At 40.3% G+C, this 14,356-nt stretch overlaps 2 protein-coding genes and 1 long non-coding RNA gene across 12 annotated transcripts in view; 1 reads left to right on the top strand and 2 right to left on the bottom strand.

The window, feature by feature from the left end:
* Positions 1-7,090, bottom strand: part of LOC111549268 — an 11,758-nt gene extending 4,668 nt beyond the window's left edge. The window contains exon 1 of one of the 2 annotated variants that reach the window (XR_002733664.3): positions 6,912-7,090. This is a non-coding gene — a long non-coding RNA (uncharacterized LOC111549268). Of the gene's footprint in view, positions 1-6,143; positions 6,678-6,911 lie in introns of those variants that run through there. The other variant, XR_002733663.3, reaches the window with a different exon arrangement.
* On the top strand, positions 4,585-8,034 carry CRH (corticotropin releasing hormone). 2 transcript variants are annotated; one of them, XM_023222413.2, is made up of 3 exons: positions 4,585-4,697; positions 5,859-6,162; positions 6,925-8,034. In XM_023222413.2, exon 3 carries the CDS (start codon positions 6,939-6,941, stop codon positions 7,527-7,529), a length of 591 nt encoding a protein of 196 aa, XP_023078181.1. In that variant the 5' UTR covers positions 4,585-4,697; positions 5,859-6,162; positions 6,925-6,938; the 3' UTR covers positions 7,530-8,034. The 2 variants fall into 2 exon arrangements, with proteins under 2 accessions (XP_023078181.1, XP_023078182.1); XM_023222414.3 differs by lacking the exon at positions 4,585-4,697 and adding an exon at positions 6,610-6,811 and having other exon boundaries at positions 5,635-6,162.
* Positions 8,035-8,937: 903 nt separating this feature from the next.
* The window catches only part of TRIM55 (tripartite motif containing 55), a 72,460-nt gene continuing 67,041 nt past the window's right edge, over positions 8,938-14,356 (bottom strand). For 5 of the 8 annotated variants that reach the window (XM_031935870.1, XM_031935869.1, XM_031935871.1 and 2 more), the window contains one exon: positions 8,938-9,961. In XM_031935870.1, coding sequence (XP_031791730.1) covers positions 9,839-9,961 — 123 coding nt within the window. In that variant the 3' untranslated portion in view covers positions 8,938-9,838. The remainder of the gene's footprint in view (positions 9,962-14,356) is intronic. The other 3 variants (XR_004229033.1, XR_004229035.1, XR_004229034.1) reach the window with 2 other exon arrangements.

Here is a 14,356-nt window from a genome sequence, read left to right as displayed (position 1 = left end):
AAAGAAAGAAAGAAAGAAAGAAAGAAAGAAAGAAAGAAAGAAAGAAAGAAAGAAAGAAAGAAAGAAAGAAAGAAAGAAAGGAAGGAAGAAAGGAAGGAAGGAAAGGAAGGAAAGGAAGGAAAGGAAGGAAAGGAAGGAAAAAGAAAGAAAGAAAGAAAAAGAAAGAAAGGAAGGAAGAAAGAAAAGGAAAATTAGAATGATACTGGATTTCTTATCAGCAGCACTGGATAATACAACACAAGAGAATAATACTTAAAGTTTTAGAAGAGAATTATATTTAACCTGAAATTATATACCTTGGTAAAGCATCACTCAAATTTCTGGGTAAAATATAACCATTTTCAGGAATGCAAGGAGTCAGAAAATATGTGTCTCATACATCCTTTCCTAGAAAGTTACCTGAGGATGTTCTCTAGCAAAATAAAATTCAGAAATCAAGAGGGAAAAAGTCCTGTGATTCTGGACAGGGAATTCAATCCAGGAAAGAAGAAAAGAGAAGTCCCAGGAAGACACCTGTGCATCAGATTTAGAAAGTAACTAGTTTGAAAGCAGCAGGTTAGCGTGCTCAAGGATTGAGGTCTTAAAAAGAGGGAGGGGGAAGACTTAATAGATTACTTATCATGATTGAAAATTTGAAAAAAAAAAAAACAAAATTAAGACAGTTCATAATTCTAGGAAAAAAACAAAATGGGAATATAAAAAATATAAAAGTGTCAATTGAAAATTGTAGAAAATAAAACAAGATAACAAATGTAATCAGAGTCCATGATCTTACTCTTCAGTGAACAATTTACATAGTCAATAGTTAAAAACTATATTGGCTTCCCACTTTTAGAATCTATCTGTCTATCTATCTATCTATCTATCTATCTATCTATCTATCTATCTATCATCTATCTAGAGCTTCTTGGCCCTTTGGCTAAGATCAAGTGTAGAATCAATTATAGTAAAAGCACAAAGGCATGAAAGATTTAACTATGATTATAAAAATAATTAACATGGACAATCTAGAAGTAAAAGTATAGATGAAAGAGACTGAGAGATCAAGGTGCAGGAGGGTGTCTGAAAAGTTGAAGGGATAAATAATCTCATCTTACAAGCTGGGAGTTAAGAGATATTGCTTATATCTGAAGAATCAAGAAATAATTCTGTGGGTATGTTACTTAAAAGTGCAAGAGTAAGATGAAAAAGAATAAAAAGCAGGTCATTTGGGCAGTGATCAACAATGAAGAATGAATAGAAAATTTGGCACATCTTGATGCAATACCATGCAATAAAAGAAGGATTTCATTTGGATATAGGAAAATGCCTGAGATATAATTTTAGGTGGAAAAAAGTAGATTATAAAATTTTAACTATAAAATGTTATTTAGTTATGTCTGGATAATATGTACGGTTTATGTGTAACTTTTATACTTCATTCATTCAACAGATTTTCTGCATTTCATTCATTCAACAGGCTTACTGGAAATCTACCATGTTTGGGGCTAGATAAATGGATATGGCAACTTGCAAAGACAATCAAAGTCCTGCTACACAGTTTACTGTCCAGCAAAGGAGGCACATATTGTATCAGTAACTATAACAAAATATGAGCTTTACAATGAAGGACATTCATGCTGTTAGGAAAATATAAGGCACAGGTGCTAAACCTAATATAGGAACCTGGGGAAGATTTCTTCAACAAATTATTTTTCAATGAATTAATTAACTAATGTAAATTGACAAAAATTGTTTATAACAATTTTTGTGTATAACATGTTTTGATATATGTGTATATTGTGGAATGGCTAAATCAAGCTAATGAACATATCCATTACCTCACTTACCAATTTCTGGTGATGAGAACATTTGAAATTTACTCTCTCAATTATTTTAAGTGTTAAAATGAGAGTTTTTTTTTTAAAGCAGAGATTCAGTATTAAGAACATGATATTATCTAAATTATGATTATGAGCTCAGGAAAAATGCTCAAGGGAAACAACAAAATATTAATTATCTGTGATGATCTTTAGATTCTGATATTCTGAGGAATTTTATATTCTTTATGCTTTTCTGATTTTTCTAAGTTTTCTGCAAAGAGCCCACATGGCTTTGATAATCAGAAGAGATTAACAAAAGTTATTGTTGCCAGTGAAGCAGTTAGATATTTTGCTGTTTGAGAACCTTTCGTCAGTCCTCCTGTGGAAGCAGAAGACAGTTACTTAGTCTATGTAAAGAACGGTTCTAAATAATTACCAAACCATCTGTCCACCCTAGGCATTTCTGAAGGCTGTCATTGGAAATGGTAGATTTATTTCAACAAATGTTTCCATTAGCCAACTTGGAGATGGTGTTTTTTTGCCATGAGCTATGCTAATAGAAGCTTGTGAAGGTACAAGGTGATGCAAGTGACAAAAATATGCCCACCAGTTACCTATTATTTCTGATATTTCTTTATTAGACTGTTGTGTCAGGTCTGTTTTAATTTACCTATACCGTATATTATGTAACCGTTAAAAAAAAGACTTAAAACATGAAGTAATCCCTGTTTTTGTGCCCATGTTTCTTGGATTGTGTTTTTAGGTTCTAAAAGCATTTAAATTGATTCTCCAATGACTCCTTTCCAGAAGTTATTCCTACATGTAAGATCAGATCTGTTGGGGTGATTTCTATGGATTTGGATATTTAGTTTACTGCACATTTAAGTTATCTGCATTATGTTATTTCTCAAATCATAGATCCATATTATAATTTTAAGAATCCCTTTCACCCTCCATACTGTCTCCAAAGATCACCTTTTTCAAAGGTCACCTAGGCAGAATAATCAAATTAATGCATTTTAATTTGGTAATACTGAAAAGTAACTTGCAATGTATGCACACACATTGAAAAACAGGTGCCACAGACATGAGCATGCACAGAGAATTTCTGCATTCTCATGCTTTAGTTTATCAAATAAGGAAAATGTATAAAAAGCTACTCCACAATTGGTGTGTGAATATATTACTTTATTTAAATGCATCTTCTCAGGCCAGGCATTGGTGATTGATGCCTATAATTCCAGCTGCTCAGGAGTCTGAGGATCACTTGAGCCCTGGAGTTCTAGGCTGCAGTGAGCTATCATGGTGCCTTCAGCCTGGGCAAGAAAGTGAGATTCTAGCTCTAAAATGTTTTAAAATTCATCTTTTCACCTAAATTTGTGTGCCTCTGCTGGAAAAGAAAGTCCAAAACTTATCGTTACATTATGCAAATAATATGGGTTGGTAATCAAAAGAACTGGGTCCTAATTCTCACCTTACCACTAACTAGCTGAGTGACTTCAGGTAAGTCATTTAATTCTCTGGTTCTCATTTAAACCGAGTGATCTCTTTAAGCAATTTCTAATGTGAACACTGCGTGCTTTAATGAGATATACATTTTGGATAATGATACGGTTAGGTTGTGTCCTCACCCAAATCTCGTCTTGAATTGTAGCCCCCATAATTCCCACGTGTTGTGGGAGGGACCTGGTGGAAGGTAACTGAATCGTAAGGGTGGGTCTTTCCCATGCTGTTCTTGTGATAGTAAATAAGTCTCATCAGATCTGATGGTTTTGGAAAGGGGAGTTCTCTTCCACATGCTCTCTCTTGCCTGCCACCATGTAAGATGTGCCTTTGCTTCTCCATTGCCTTTTGCCATGATTGTGAGGCCTCCCCTACCATGTGATAATGTGAGTCAATTAAACCACTTTCCTCTATAAATTACCCAGTATCTGGTATGTCTTTATTAGCAGTGTGAGAACAGACAAATACAGATAAATTGTGGCATGTAGAGGCTGCTGTGCATAGCTTCTCCTCCTCTGGGCTTTAGGAACATTTTTTTCCTTACTCCCTAGTTGGAGCCACTTTGGCTCCATTAATGACATACCCCAAGAAAACCTCACAGCAAGGATTCAACAATGATGAGGGAGCTATACTAAAACAACATCCTCCAGATAGCCCAGTGGGAGAGAGATTGGTACGGGAATGGGGTTAGTCAGAGACCAAAACTTGTGTCTTCTCTGGAAGAACCTCCCAGACCTCCCCAGCTAAACTCATAGCCACATCCCTTTCCTAGTTTCTCTTCTGTATCCATTTACTGCACTGAAACTGCCTATTCCAAGTCAATGTTTTACCTCCAGCTTGACATTCAAGCTGAAATCTGCTAATGGGGTCAGAAAACAGGTCATAAAGGAAAGTAAGCAAAAATGTTGAACCCATTCCAGCTTAACAACAACAACAAAAAAGCCCACAATAACAAAATCTAAGGTTATGTGTGTTTTCCTACCAATATAAAACACAGCTTTCTCCCAGAGACTCAACCATTTTCCATAATCATGATCTATTAACAACTCACATCTTTCCAAGTAGGCACATTTCTTTCTCTGTTCTCTTGTGTCAAAAGTACATAACATAGTGCAGTGATCCAAGTATGGGCTGGCTTCTCTGCAAACTGTCAGCATTTCTCTCCCTGCCTTCCCTTTGTTCCTAAGAGCAGTTGTGGATTGGTATAGACCCAAAGTGGAAGTTGAAACATGCATTGCATCATTTGTGACATTAGCTACAAAGGAAGCAACAGAAGTAATCAGAAATGAGGAGCAGGAAATTTCTGATAAACAACTCTGACAGTTATCTGGAAGCTGAATTGAATCACAGGCACAAGAACTTGGAATTGCATTTTGAATTGCAGAATTAGAGGTAACTGCCTCCCACCTATATGATAGTGTCAATTAATTCAAAAATTGAGTATAGTTTTACAGGTTTAGCATTCCATTCCATTCTGCGATATGTCAGAGAGCATTTATTTATTTAACAGACTCACATGAAGCACATTTGCATTTGGAAAAAGAAATGATTAAAAAGAACCACCCTGGGTGGCCCAGATATGGATACTATTATGGATGTTGATAGTATTTGGAGGTGAAATGAATGAGATTACTTTTCACAGACTCAATATTGATCAACGAAAACATGTAACTGATGAATTTAGCCCTGTGGTCAAGCAGTTTAAGATTTTTTCAACATAGATTAGGACGTTAGAATGGATACCTCTCAGAGTTTGCATTAAGTAGAATAAGTAAATCTTGTTTAACTCATGCATCTCTCACTGGCCTTCTCGCTCTTTAATTTGGGAATAGAAAAGGGAGTCCACAATTAATTTTAGATTGTGAGAAGAAAGACAAAGGAGGAGCAGAGAGTTTCTGAGAGAACCTAAAATCTTTGTCACACCCCTTACTAACCCTGGTTTGTGCCCCTTCACCATAGGAGTAGCTCTTATCATCATTTAAAAAACTTCAACTGAATTTTAAGAGACTTATTGGTCTTGCTTTCTCAGGCTCATAACTCCTTTATGTGCTTGCTCTTGGGAGGAAAATGCAGATAGACATTTAAAAGCTGGATGTTCCTGCACACCCCTCTCCTGATGCTTCATTCTTTTCCAGGCAGAAAGATGGTGGGACTCTGTTCCTAGCAAAGGGATATTTCCAGTTACTGAGGTGTTGTCAGAGACACCTGGTCAGGGAGGTTAGGAGAAGGGGCATCCAAATCCACCCCCTCTAACTGGCTGCTGCTTTCCTGGCAGGGCTGCAATGGGACACCTCCCTTCCTTCCCACTTCCCCTTCTTCCTCCCATTCGCTGTCTCTTTGCACACCCTAATATGGCCTTTCATAGTAAGAGGTCAATATGTTTTCACACTTGGGAAATCTCATTCAATAATTTTTGTCAATGGACAAGTCATAAGAAGCCCTTCCATTTTAGGGCTCGTTGACGTCACCAAGAGGCGATAAATATCTGTTGATATAATTGGATGTGAGATTCAGTGTTGAGATAGCAAAATTCTGCCCCTCGTTCCTTGGCAGGGCCCTATGATTTATGCAGGAGCAGAGGCAGCACGCAATCGAGCTGTCAAGAGAGCGTCAGCTTATTAGGCAAATGCTGCGTGGTTTTTGAAGAGGGTCGACACTATAAAATCCCACTCCAGGCTCTGGAGTGGAGAAACTCGGAGACCAAGTCCACTGAGAGACTGAGGGGAAAGAGAAGAGAGAAAGAAAAAGAAAGTGGGAACAGAAAAGAGAAAGGAAGACAACCTCCAGAGAAAGCCCCGGAGACGTCCCTCTGCAGAGAGGCGGCAGCACCCGGCTCACCTGCGAAGCGCCTGGGAAGGTAGGGAGCGCCTGGACGGAACACACCACCAACTTTGCGTTGCCTGAGCTGCCGCGATGTGCGCCGCAGAGCAGGCTGCCACTGCCTGTGTACCTGTGTATGCATGTGTGTGTGCGTGTGTGTGTGTGTGTGTATGCGCGCGTGCGTGCGTGTGTGTGTGCGCGCGTGTTCGCGGACTGTTCCTTAAGATTACAGTAGTAGCTGGGATGTGGCAAAAGCAAACTTAGACGACTGCTCTTCTTTACCCGTGCTGCCAGTTGCTCCTAGCTGGCTGTGTAAAGGAGCTCCCCCACCCCCTATCCTAACCCCCGAGAGAAGGCAGCAAGGGCAGGGGTGGAGAGGGAGGACCAGGAGGCAGCAGTTAATCAATTTGGAAGAAAATGCTGAAATATCCGAAAGGGAGGTAGTCAGCGCGGGTGGAATCTTAAATCTGTGGCTCTTCTCTAGGCTCGGGAAAATTAGTTTTGAGGATCATTAGGAAGACGACGCAGGGACCGTCCCTTCAGAGTCTAGAAAGAAGGGTCACTCCTGGCCGGCGAGCGCGTGAGCTTAGGTACGCGAGCCCGGCAGGCACCTCCTTCCCCGCGCCCCAGCTGTTTCAGCACCGCGGACAGCGCCCACCCTACCCACTGAAGCCAGCAAGTCTAAGGTAGTCCCGTAGGAGGACCCCGTGTGCACCTGCCAGTTGAGCGAACTCTCACCAACTCTTTCTTTCTCTCTTCCCCTCTCTCATTCCGCCCTCCGCCCACCTCTGTGCCGCAGCGAGTGCCCCTAACATGCGGCTGCCGCTGCTCGTGTCCGCGGGCGTCCTGCTGGTGGCTCTCCTGCCCTGCCCGCCATGCAGGGCGCTCCTGAGCCGCGGGCCGGTCCCGGGAGCCCGGCAGGTGCCGCAGTACCCTCAGCCCTTGGATTTCTTCCAGCCGCCGCCGCAGTCCGAGCAGCCCCAGCAGCCGCAGGCTCGGCCGGTCCTGCTCCGCATGGGAGAGGAGTACTTCCTCCGCTTGGGGAACCTCAACAAGAGCCCGGCCGCTCCCCTTTCGCCCGCCTCCTCGCTCCTCGCCGGCGGCAGCGGCAGCCGCCCTTCGCCGGAGCAGGCGGCCGCCAACTTTTTCCGCGTGTTGCTGCAGCAGCTGCTGCTGCCTCGGCGCTCGCTCGACAGCCCCGCGGCTCTTGCGGAGCGCGGCGCCGAGAACGCCCTCGGCGGCCACCAGGAGGCAACGGAGAGGGAGAGGCGGTCCGAGGAGCCTCCCATCTCCCTGGATCTCACCTTCCACCTCCTCCGGGAAGTCTTGGAAATGGCCAGGGCCGAGCAGTTAGCGCAGCAAGCTCACAGCAACAGGAAACTCATGGAGATTATTGGGAAATGAAACGGTGCGTTTGGCCAAAAAGATTCTGCATTTAGCACAAAAAATGATTTAAAAAATACAGTATTCTGTACCATAGCGCTGCTCCTACGCCATTTGTTTATTTTTATATAGCTTGAAACATAGAGGGAGAGAGGGAGAGAGCCTATACCCCTTACTTAGCATGAACAAAGTGTATTCACGTGCAGTAACAACACAATGTTATTCGTTTTGTCTACGTTTAGTTTCCGTTTCCAGGTGTTTTTAGTGGTGTTTTAAAGAGAATGTAGACCTGTGAGAAAACGTTTTGTTTGAAAAAGCAGACAGAAGTCACCCAATTGTTTTTGTTGTGGTCTGAACCAAAGAGAATGCCATTCTCTTGGGTGGGTAAGACTAAATCTGTAAGCTCTTTGAAACAACTTTTTCTTGTAAACGTTTCAGTAATAAAACATCTTTCCAGTCCTTGGTCAGTTTGGTTGTGTAAGAGAATGTTGAATATTTATATTTTTAATAAAAGCTGCAAAGGTAATCATGACTTTATTTTTTCTCTTCAGTGCTCATACACTGGAAATACTCTTATCTCTTAGCTTCCTCCAAATTGTCTTCAGCACCAGAAAAGAAACACAAAACTTCCTGCATTGTACTTTTCCACTAAAAATGCAAACATATATCAGTGGCTTACACAGACCCTGCAATCACATTGGGCTCATCTCTGTGCCATGGACTACTTCTCTGAGGTTGAGTTAATAATTCAGGAAGTTGCTCCCAGCAGCTCTAAAACATGGTAATTCTAAAAGGGAAGATCATTTTATAATGGAAATAACATTTAGCCCTGATCAATTAAAAGATGTGAAATAATTGGAGAGAGTGGGGAAAAGATGAAAGGAAAAGAGAAGTGTCAAGGTAGAAATTCCTCCAAACTATATGATCAAAATGCTGCATTCTTTCTCTATGAGAAAGACTCACTCTGTCAAACTACTATTTTGGTACCATGAAACAATTTTTTCTAAGCTATTTTCCAATTACTACTTCTAATAAGAGAAACTTAATAGCATCTCCACTTAAGATGACTAAATTTAGTCATTATAAAATGTCACATAGGAAAAATTTTCTTATGAAGAACATTTTGACTTTAATAATTACACAAATATCCTCCACATTTATGCCTAGGCCAACCTTATCCACTTTTATTCTTAGGAACATGAGCTACCTTTATTCATTTCTAAAACTGAACAGCACATTTAATTAGTTTTACAGTGCATTTGCCTTTGGTAGTTTAGTTATAGCTTTAAACAATTCAATCAAATGTTTAATACTTCAAAATTAATTTGTGTGAAGATGCATCTTATCCTGGGACCTTTGAAATACACTTAACTAATGGATGAATAAGATAGTACAGAACATTGAATAAATCATTATAAGACAAAGCTTGTAAAAACATCATTTATTTAAGAGTTCATATAGAGTAAAGTTACACTTACATTCTGAAGGAGGCATTATGGTGGGACAAATATTAACAAAGCATGATTTAAATATATATATATATTTAATGTGTGATATGTTTGTATATATATTTAAATACATGCAATTGTTCTACAATTTACCAGATTGGTGCCACAGTGAATACAAGAGAAAGTAGACAGCTCTTGCTGGAAGATCTTTTTCAATTAAAGTGCCTAATATATGGAAATCTAAAACTAATATTAGAAAAATGTCACAAGAGATGCCCAGGCCTTCAGCTTTCTGGACCATGAAAGTGTCACCAAATTCAAAGAACATTTCTGAATGTACATCCAGTGATATCTGTTATGCAAAAGAGGAAAACTTTGTGAAACATTTCATAGCTTTGGTCAATGATTTACTTTTTGTCCATGTATTGATAAATCAGTCACTTCTGAGTTGACACTGATTTTCACTGACCACTTGCACTGTTAAAGAGTAAAGGAAATGAGAACTACTATAATATAATAACAAAAAGCCAGCGCCTATGAGAGACAAGAGCATAGTGACTACTTTTTTCACCATTTGCCACTTGTTACTGACATACACATGTACCACACCTACACACCCTTCACAATGTTTCCCACACAATAAAAGATTTGCGTAAGATCAAGTTTATTATTTCCAGTGCTTTCTGCAACTATTTTCTCAAAATATTCTCTCCCCCAAATATGTTAGATAAGTCATCTGGAATTACAGTTTTGGGTTATTTTTGCAGAAATCCTGTTCAGAGGTCCCTTTCATCATTTGCATAATACTAATTTCACTTGGGCTTCCTGCTGCCCACATGCATCTCAGCCAGGCAGACAGAGGGGCAGCAGTTGGAATGAATATCATTCATTTAGGGAGTTCAACCAGGAAAAGGAGAAGATATGGCGAGCTGGCTCAGAATCAGCTCCACTGCCACTCGCTGGAGCTGCAGCCTGTCCCTGGAGGGGAGGAGCCTCAAATCCAATCTGCAACAGAAGAAAATGGGAATCAGAGAAAAAAAGAGATTTGTTATTTTTGGATTGGTCCAGTCACTTTTCTACCGAGGAGAAAGTATAATAATAATAACAATTATTATTATAATAACAGTATTATTATATGGGACATAATCATTAGAAATGGAAAGCAAGCTCAGATTATTTTGGCTACAGCCAAGAGTCATGAAAATAATTCACACTCATGATACAAAAAGAAAGAACAGTAATGCATGCAGTGAAGAGAAGTTCTTGGGAAAAAGGAGTTCAGGCTATACTAGTTTTTTTTTTTTTTTTTTTTTTTTAAGCCCACTTATAAATGATTTATTCAGATGAGAGTCTCATTGAAACTTCTAGGAATTGGGTTTAGAAAAGCTTGCAGAATTTTTAAAAAATTCCAAATTTAAATGACACTGCTATGCCACATAACATTGTGGGACATAATATAATCCCTCCACTGCTGAAGAAGTTTCTACCATGTACATACGTATATATTATCTTACTATAATTTTTGCAAAACTACAGGCTTAATTTTGGGCAAATCATGATGGGATTTTTTTTCTCTAGGTGATAAAATCTAATAACCATATCCATATTAAATCAAATCCAATATTTGCTGAAGTGCAATTTGATTTTATGAGCTCAAACTCTTTACATTTCAAGGTACCATGACAAACACCGTTCTTCTTAGGAGAACTATGGATAAATAAGCAAACACGTTCCGATGACATCACTGGTAAAACTATCCCACCAGATTAGAATGCCACTGATTTCAAAGCAATGAGGTAGCCACATGCATTCAGCTCAGAAGCACTGGATGATTTTATGAAGCTGCGATATGAATGGATAATACCTGGCACAAGCAAAGCAGAACTTCGGTTAAGTACATTGTTTTACTGCCACTCAAAATAGACTTGAGAGCAAAACAAGTTATTGGCCTGCACTTTACCGGATTTTACCCTAAACATATGTTTGGGGATGATGTTTCAAGAGCAATAAAATGATCCTAAGTCTTTATGGCTTTGGGATAATCCTTTGTGCTGCCACATCGTTTCCTGACAGAAAGTTAAAAAGGGTCATGAAATTATATTAGCCACAGTAGAATAAAACTGAAGTACGTAGTTTTCTGTGAAGGAATAGTGGAAACATCAAGTGAAATTAGGCTTTTTGAAAAAGAATGTTACTAGATTCTGTTGGTAATGTGTCAGATACCTTAATGTCCTTGAAAGTGAAGTAAAATAAACATTATCCTGACAGAATCCTGCACCTATTTTTACAAGTTGAACTCCTCCTTTGCCCACCATAATCTTCCCACCCTGGCTAATAAACAAACAAACGAACAAACAGAAAACAAACCCTTAAGTCTCATGTATGGTTTATGCAAACAACAACAACAACAACAACAACAAAAAACCCAAAAGCCCAAACAATGTGGGAATATCTTAAGAAGATTTATTTTAAAACATTCAATTTGAGTGAATAGTGAATTCCGCCTGGATGAACAGACCATCAAGGTCCATTTTGTGACCTGTTTTTCTTGAAGATAGTTTCTAAACTAAAGGGAACTTCCATGGCAGCTGTTCTGAAATAGCTGAAGGGTGAAACAAGTGGTGTAATGTGTTTTCTGCAAAAGGCATAATCTTTGGGAAACTGCTGGTAGCAAACAAGGCCCTGGGACTGCTTTTGGGATGTGTATAAATTTTTGTGCTTTCCTGTACTAGAGATTAATATCTATCTTCCATTTAAAATGTTTTAGTTGTTAGCCCACTATTGCCTTCATGTTTGGGATTACATAGTTTGGATTGGCTTCTCTTACACCTGCATGTTTCCAGGAAATTATTAGGTTTTCCTCCAAACAATATGGACCAATGCTGTCTTTCAGAAAAGAAAAGCCAGTACCAGAGTGGAGGGTTATCCAATAGCAGAGGTTATCCTGAGTATCTTTAGATAATTGTACCATCTCCTTGGTCTTGTTTATATCCACTGAGGACCCAACAACCAGCTCAGCAAAGAAAGTTCTGTGCAAAGAGGCTTAGCCTAGTTTTGAATCCCATACCAGCTACTTATTAGCTGTATGACTTGGACAAGTTAGTTAACTCTCTGAGCCTTAGTTTTCTCTTCTGTAAAATAGAGATGAGAACCTACCCTACAAGGTTGTTGTAAGGACTGAATAAATAAAGTAATACACATAAAGCACTTTACACATGACTCACTTATATTAGGTTGGTCCTTCCTTCCTTCCTTCCTTCCTTCCTTCCTTCCTTCCTTCCTTCTTTCCTTCCTTCCCCTCTTCCCTCCCTCCTTTCTTTCACCAGTGAAGAGACTCCTCTGCCATGCAGAATCACCTGGGGACTGTTTATGACAAACCGTATACAATAGCACTGACCCCCCAGTAAGAAAAGACAATAGTATTTGCAATCTCATTTTTCCAGAATTGAGCATCATTTCTATGATTTAATCCCTTCAGTGTGCTGTAATCACAGGCCTCAATGACACTGTTCAGTGTATCTCCAAAAGGCCCAACTTCATACATGGCTACCTCATAAAGGAAGAATGAGTTAAAGATCTAAAACTCTTTTCTATAAGCATAGCTCATCAAATCAAAAGCAGATCTTTCTCCTATAACCTTTCCCAGATGGAGCTGTATATATGTGCTCCTTCAAATAGTTTCCTAAATGCTAGCTCTCGTTTATTACAGGAAGTGCTGTGTCTTGGGAATAGTGATGTTCTATGAAGCAGAACAAGGGACAGAGAATTACAAGCACTGTTCTCCTCTACCTGCTTGGGAGCTTGTCCTGCATTCCAGTTTGGTCTGATATGCACACAAAGGTAAACAACAGATTATTAGTTCCATATTACAGTCATGTGTTTTTTAATGACAGGGATATCTTCTAAGAAATGCATCCTTAGATACTAAGCAGACATTAAAAATAGCAAGATCATGTCTTTTGCAGGGACATGGATGGAGCGGGAGGCCGCCATTATCCTTAGCAAACTAACACAGAAACAGAAAACCAAATACCACATGTTCTCACATACCAGTGGGAGCTAAATGATGAGAACACACGAACACATAGAGGGGAACAACACACAGTGGGGCTTTCGGAGGGTGGAGGGTGGGAGGAGGGAGAGGATCAGGAAAAACAAGTAATGAGTGCTAGGCTTAATACCTCGGTGATGAAATAATCTGTACAATAAACCCCCATGACACAAGTTTACCTACGTAACAAACCTGCACTTGTACCCCTGAACTTAAAATAAAAGTTTTTTTAAAAAGAAATGCATCTTTAGGTAATTTTGTTGTTATGTGAACATTATAGAACGTACTTACATGAGCCTCAGTTTGGGTTAGGCAAACACTTTCCGTAACTTGGAACTGTCCTGTACACAGAGACAGATGTCCACAAGGCTCTGTCAGAATGCATGCTCATTAACACCCATCAACAAGAAATGATTTTAAATTAAGTTTGCTTCTACCTCTTGGCTATTGAGAATAATGTTGCTTAAACAGGAGTGTGCAAATATCTGTGTGAGGCCCTGCTTTCAATTCTTTTGAGTATATACTCAGAAGTGGAATTACAGGATTTTATGGTAACTCTGTTAAATTTTTTGAGGAATCTCTATACTGTTTTCCATAGCAGCTGCTAAGGACCATTTTACATTCTCCCAGCGACGCATGAGGCTTCCAATTTTACCACATCCTCACTCCTAATTGTTTAATATTTGCAGGGTATTTTTTAAAAAATATAAATTCGTTGCAAACAAAAAAGCAGGACTTGGCGGGGCGGAGCAAGATGGCCGAATAGGAACAGCTTCAGTCTCCATCTCCCAGCGCGAGCGACACAGAAGACCGGTGATTTCTGCATTTTCAACTGAGGTACTGGGGTCATCTCACTCGGGAGTGCCTGACAATCGGTGCGGGTCAGCTGCTGCAGCCCGACCAGCGAGAGCTGAAGCAGGGCAGGCATCGCCTCACCTGGGAAGCGCGAGGGGGAAGGGAGTCCCTTTTCCTAGACAGGGGAACTGAGACACACAACACCTGGAAAATCGGGTAACTCCCACCCCAATACTGCGCTGTAACACCGGCACACCGGAGATTATATCCCACACCTGGCCGGGAGGGTCCCAAGCCCACGGAGCCTCCCTCCTTGCTAACACAGCAGTCTGCGGCAATCTAACCGCAAGGCAGCAGCGAGGCTGGGGGAGGGGCGCCCGCCATCGCTGAGGCTTAAGTAGGTAAATAAAGCCGCTGGGAAGCTCGAACTGGGTGGAGCTCACAGCAGCTCAAGGAAACCTGCCTGTCTCTGTAGACTCCGCCTCTGGGGACAGGGCTCAGCTAAAGCAGCAGAGGCCTGTCCAGACGCGAATGACTCTGTCTGACAGCTTTGA

This window comes from Piliocolobus tephrosceles, chromosome 7, assembly GCF_002776525.5.
Source record: "Piliocolobus tephrosceles isolate RC106 chromosome 7, ASM277652v3, whole genome shotgun sequence".
Lineage (NCBI taxonomy): Eukaryota > Metazoa > Chordata > Mammalia > Primates > Cercopithecidae > Piliocolobus > Piliocolobus tephrosceles.
This window is presented reverse-complemented; position numbering and strand designations above follow the sequence as displayed.

Bases quoted from the DNA above. Each gene is read 5' to 3' on its own strand.
- CRH (XM_023222413.2), top strand. From the start codon at position 6,939: ATGCGGCTGCCGCTGCTCGTGTCCGCGGGCGTCCTGCTGGTGGCTCTC.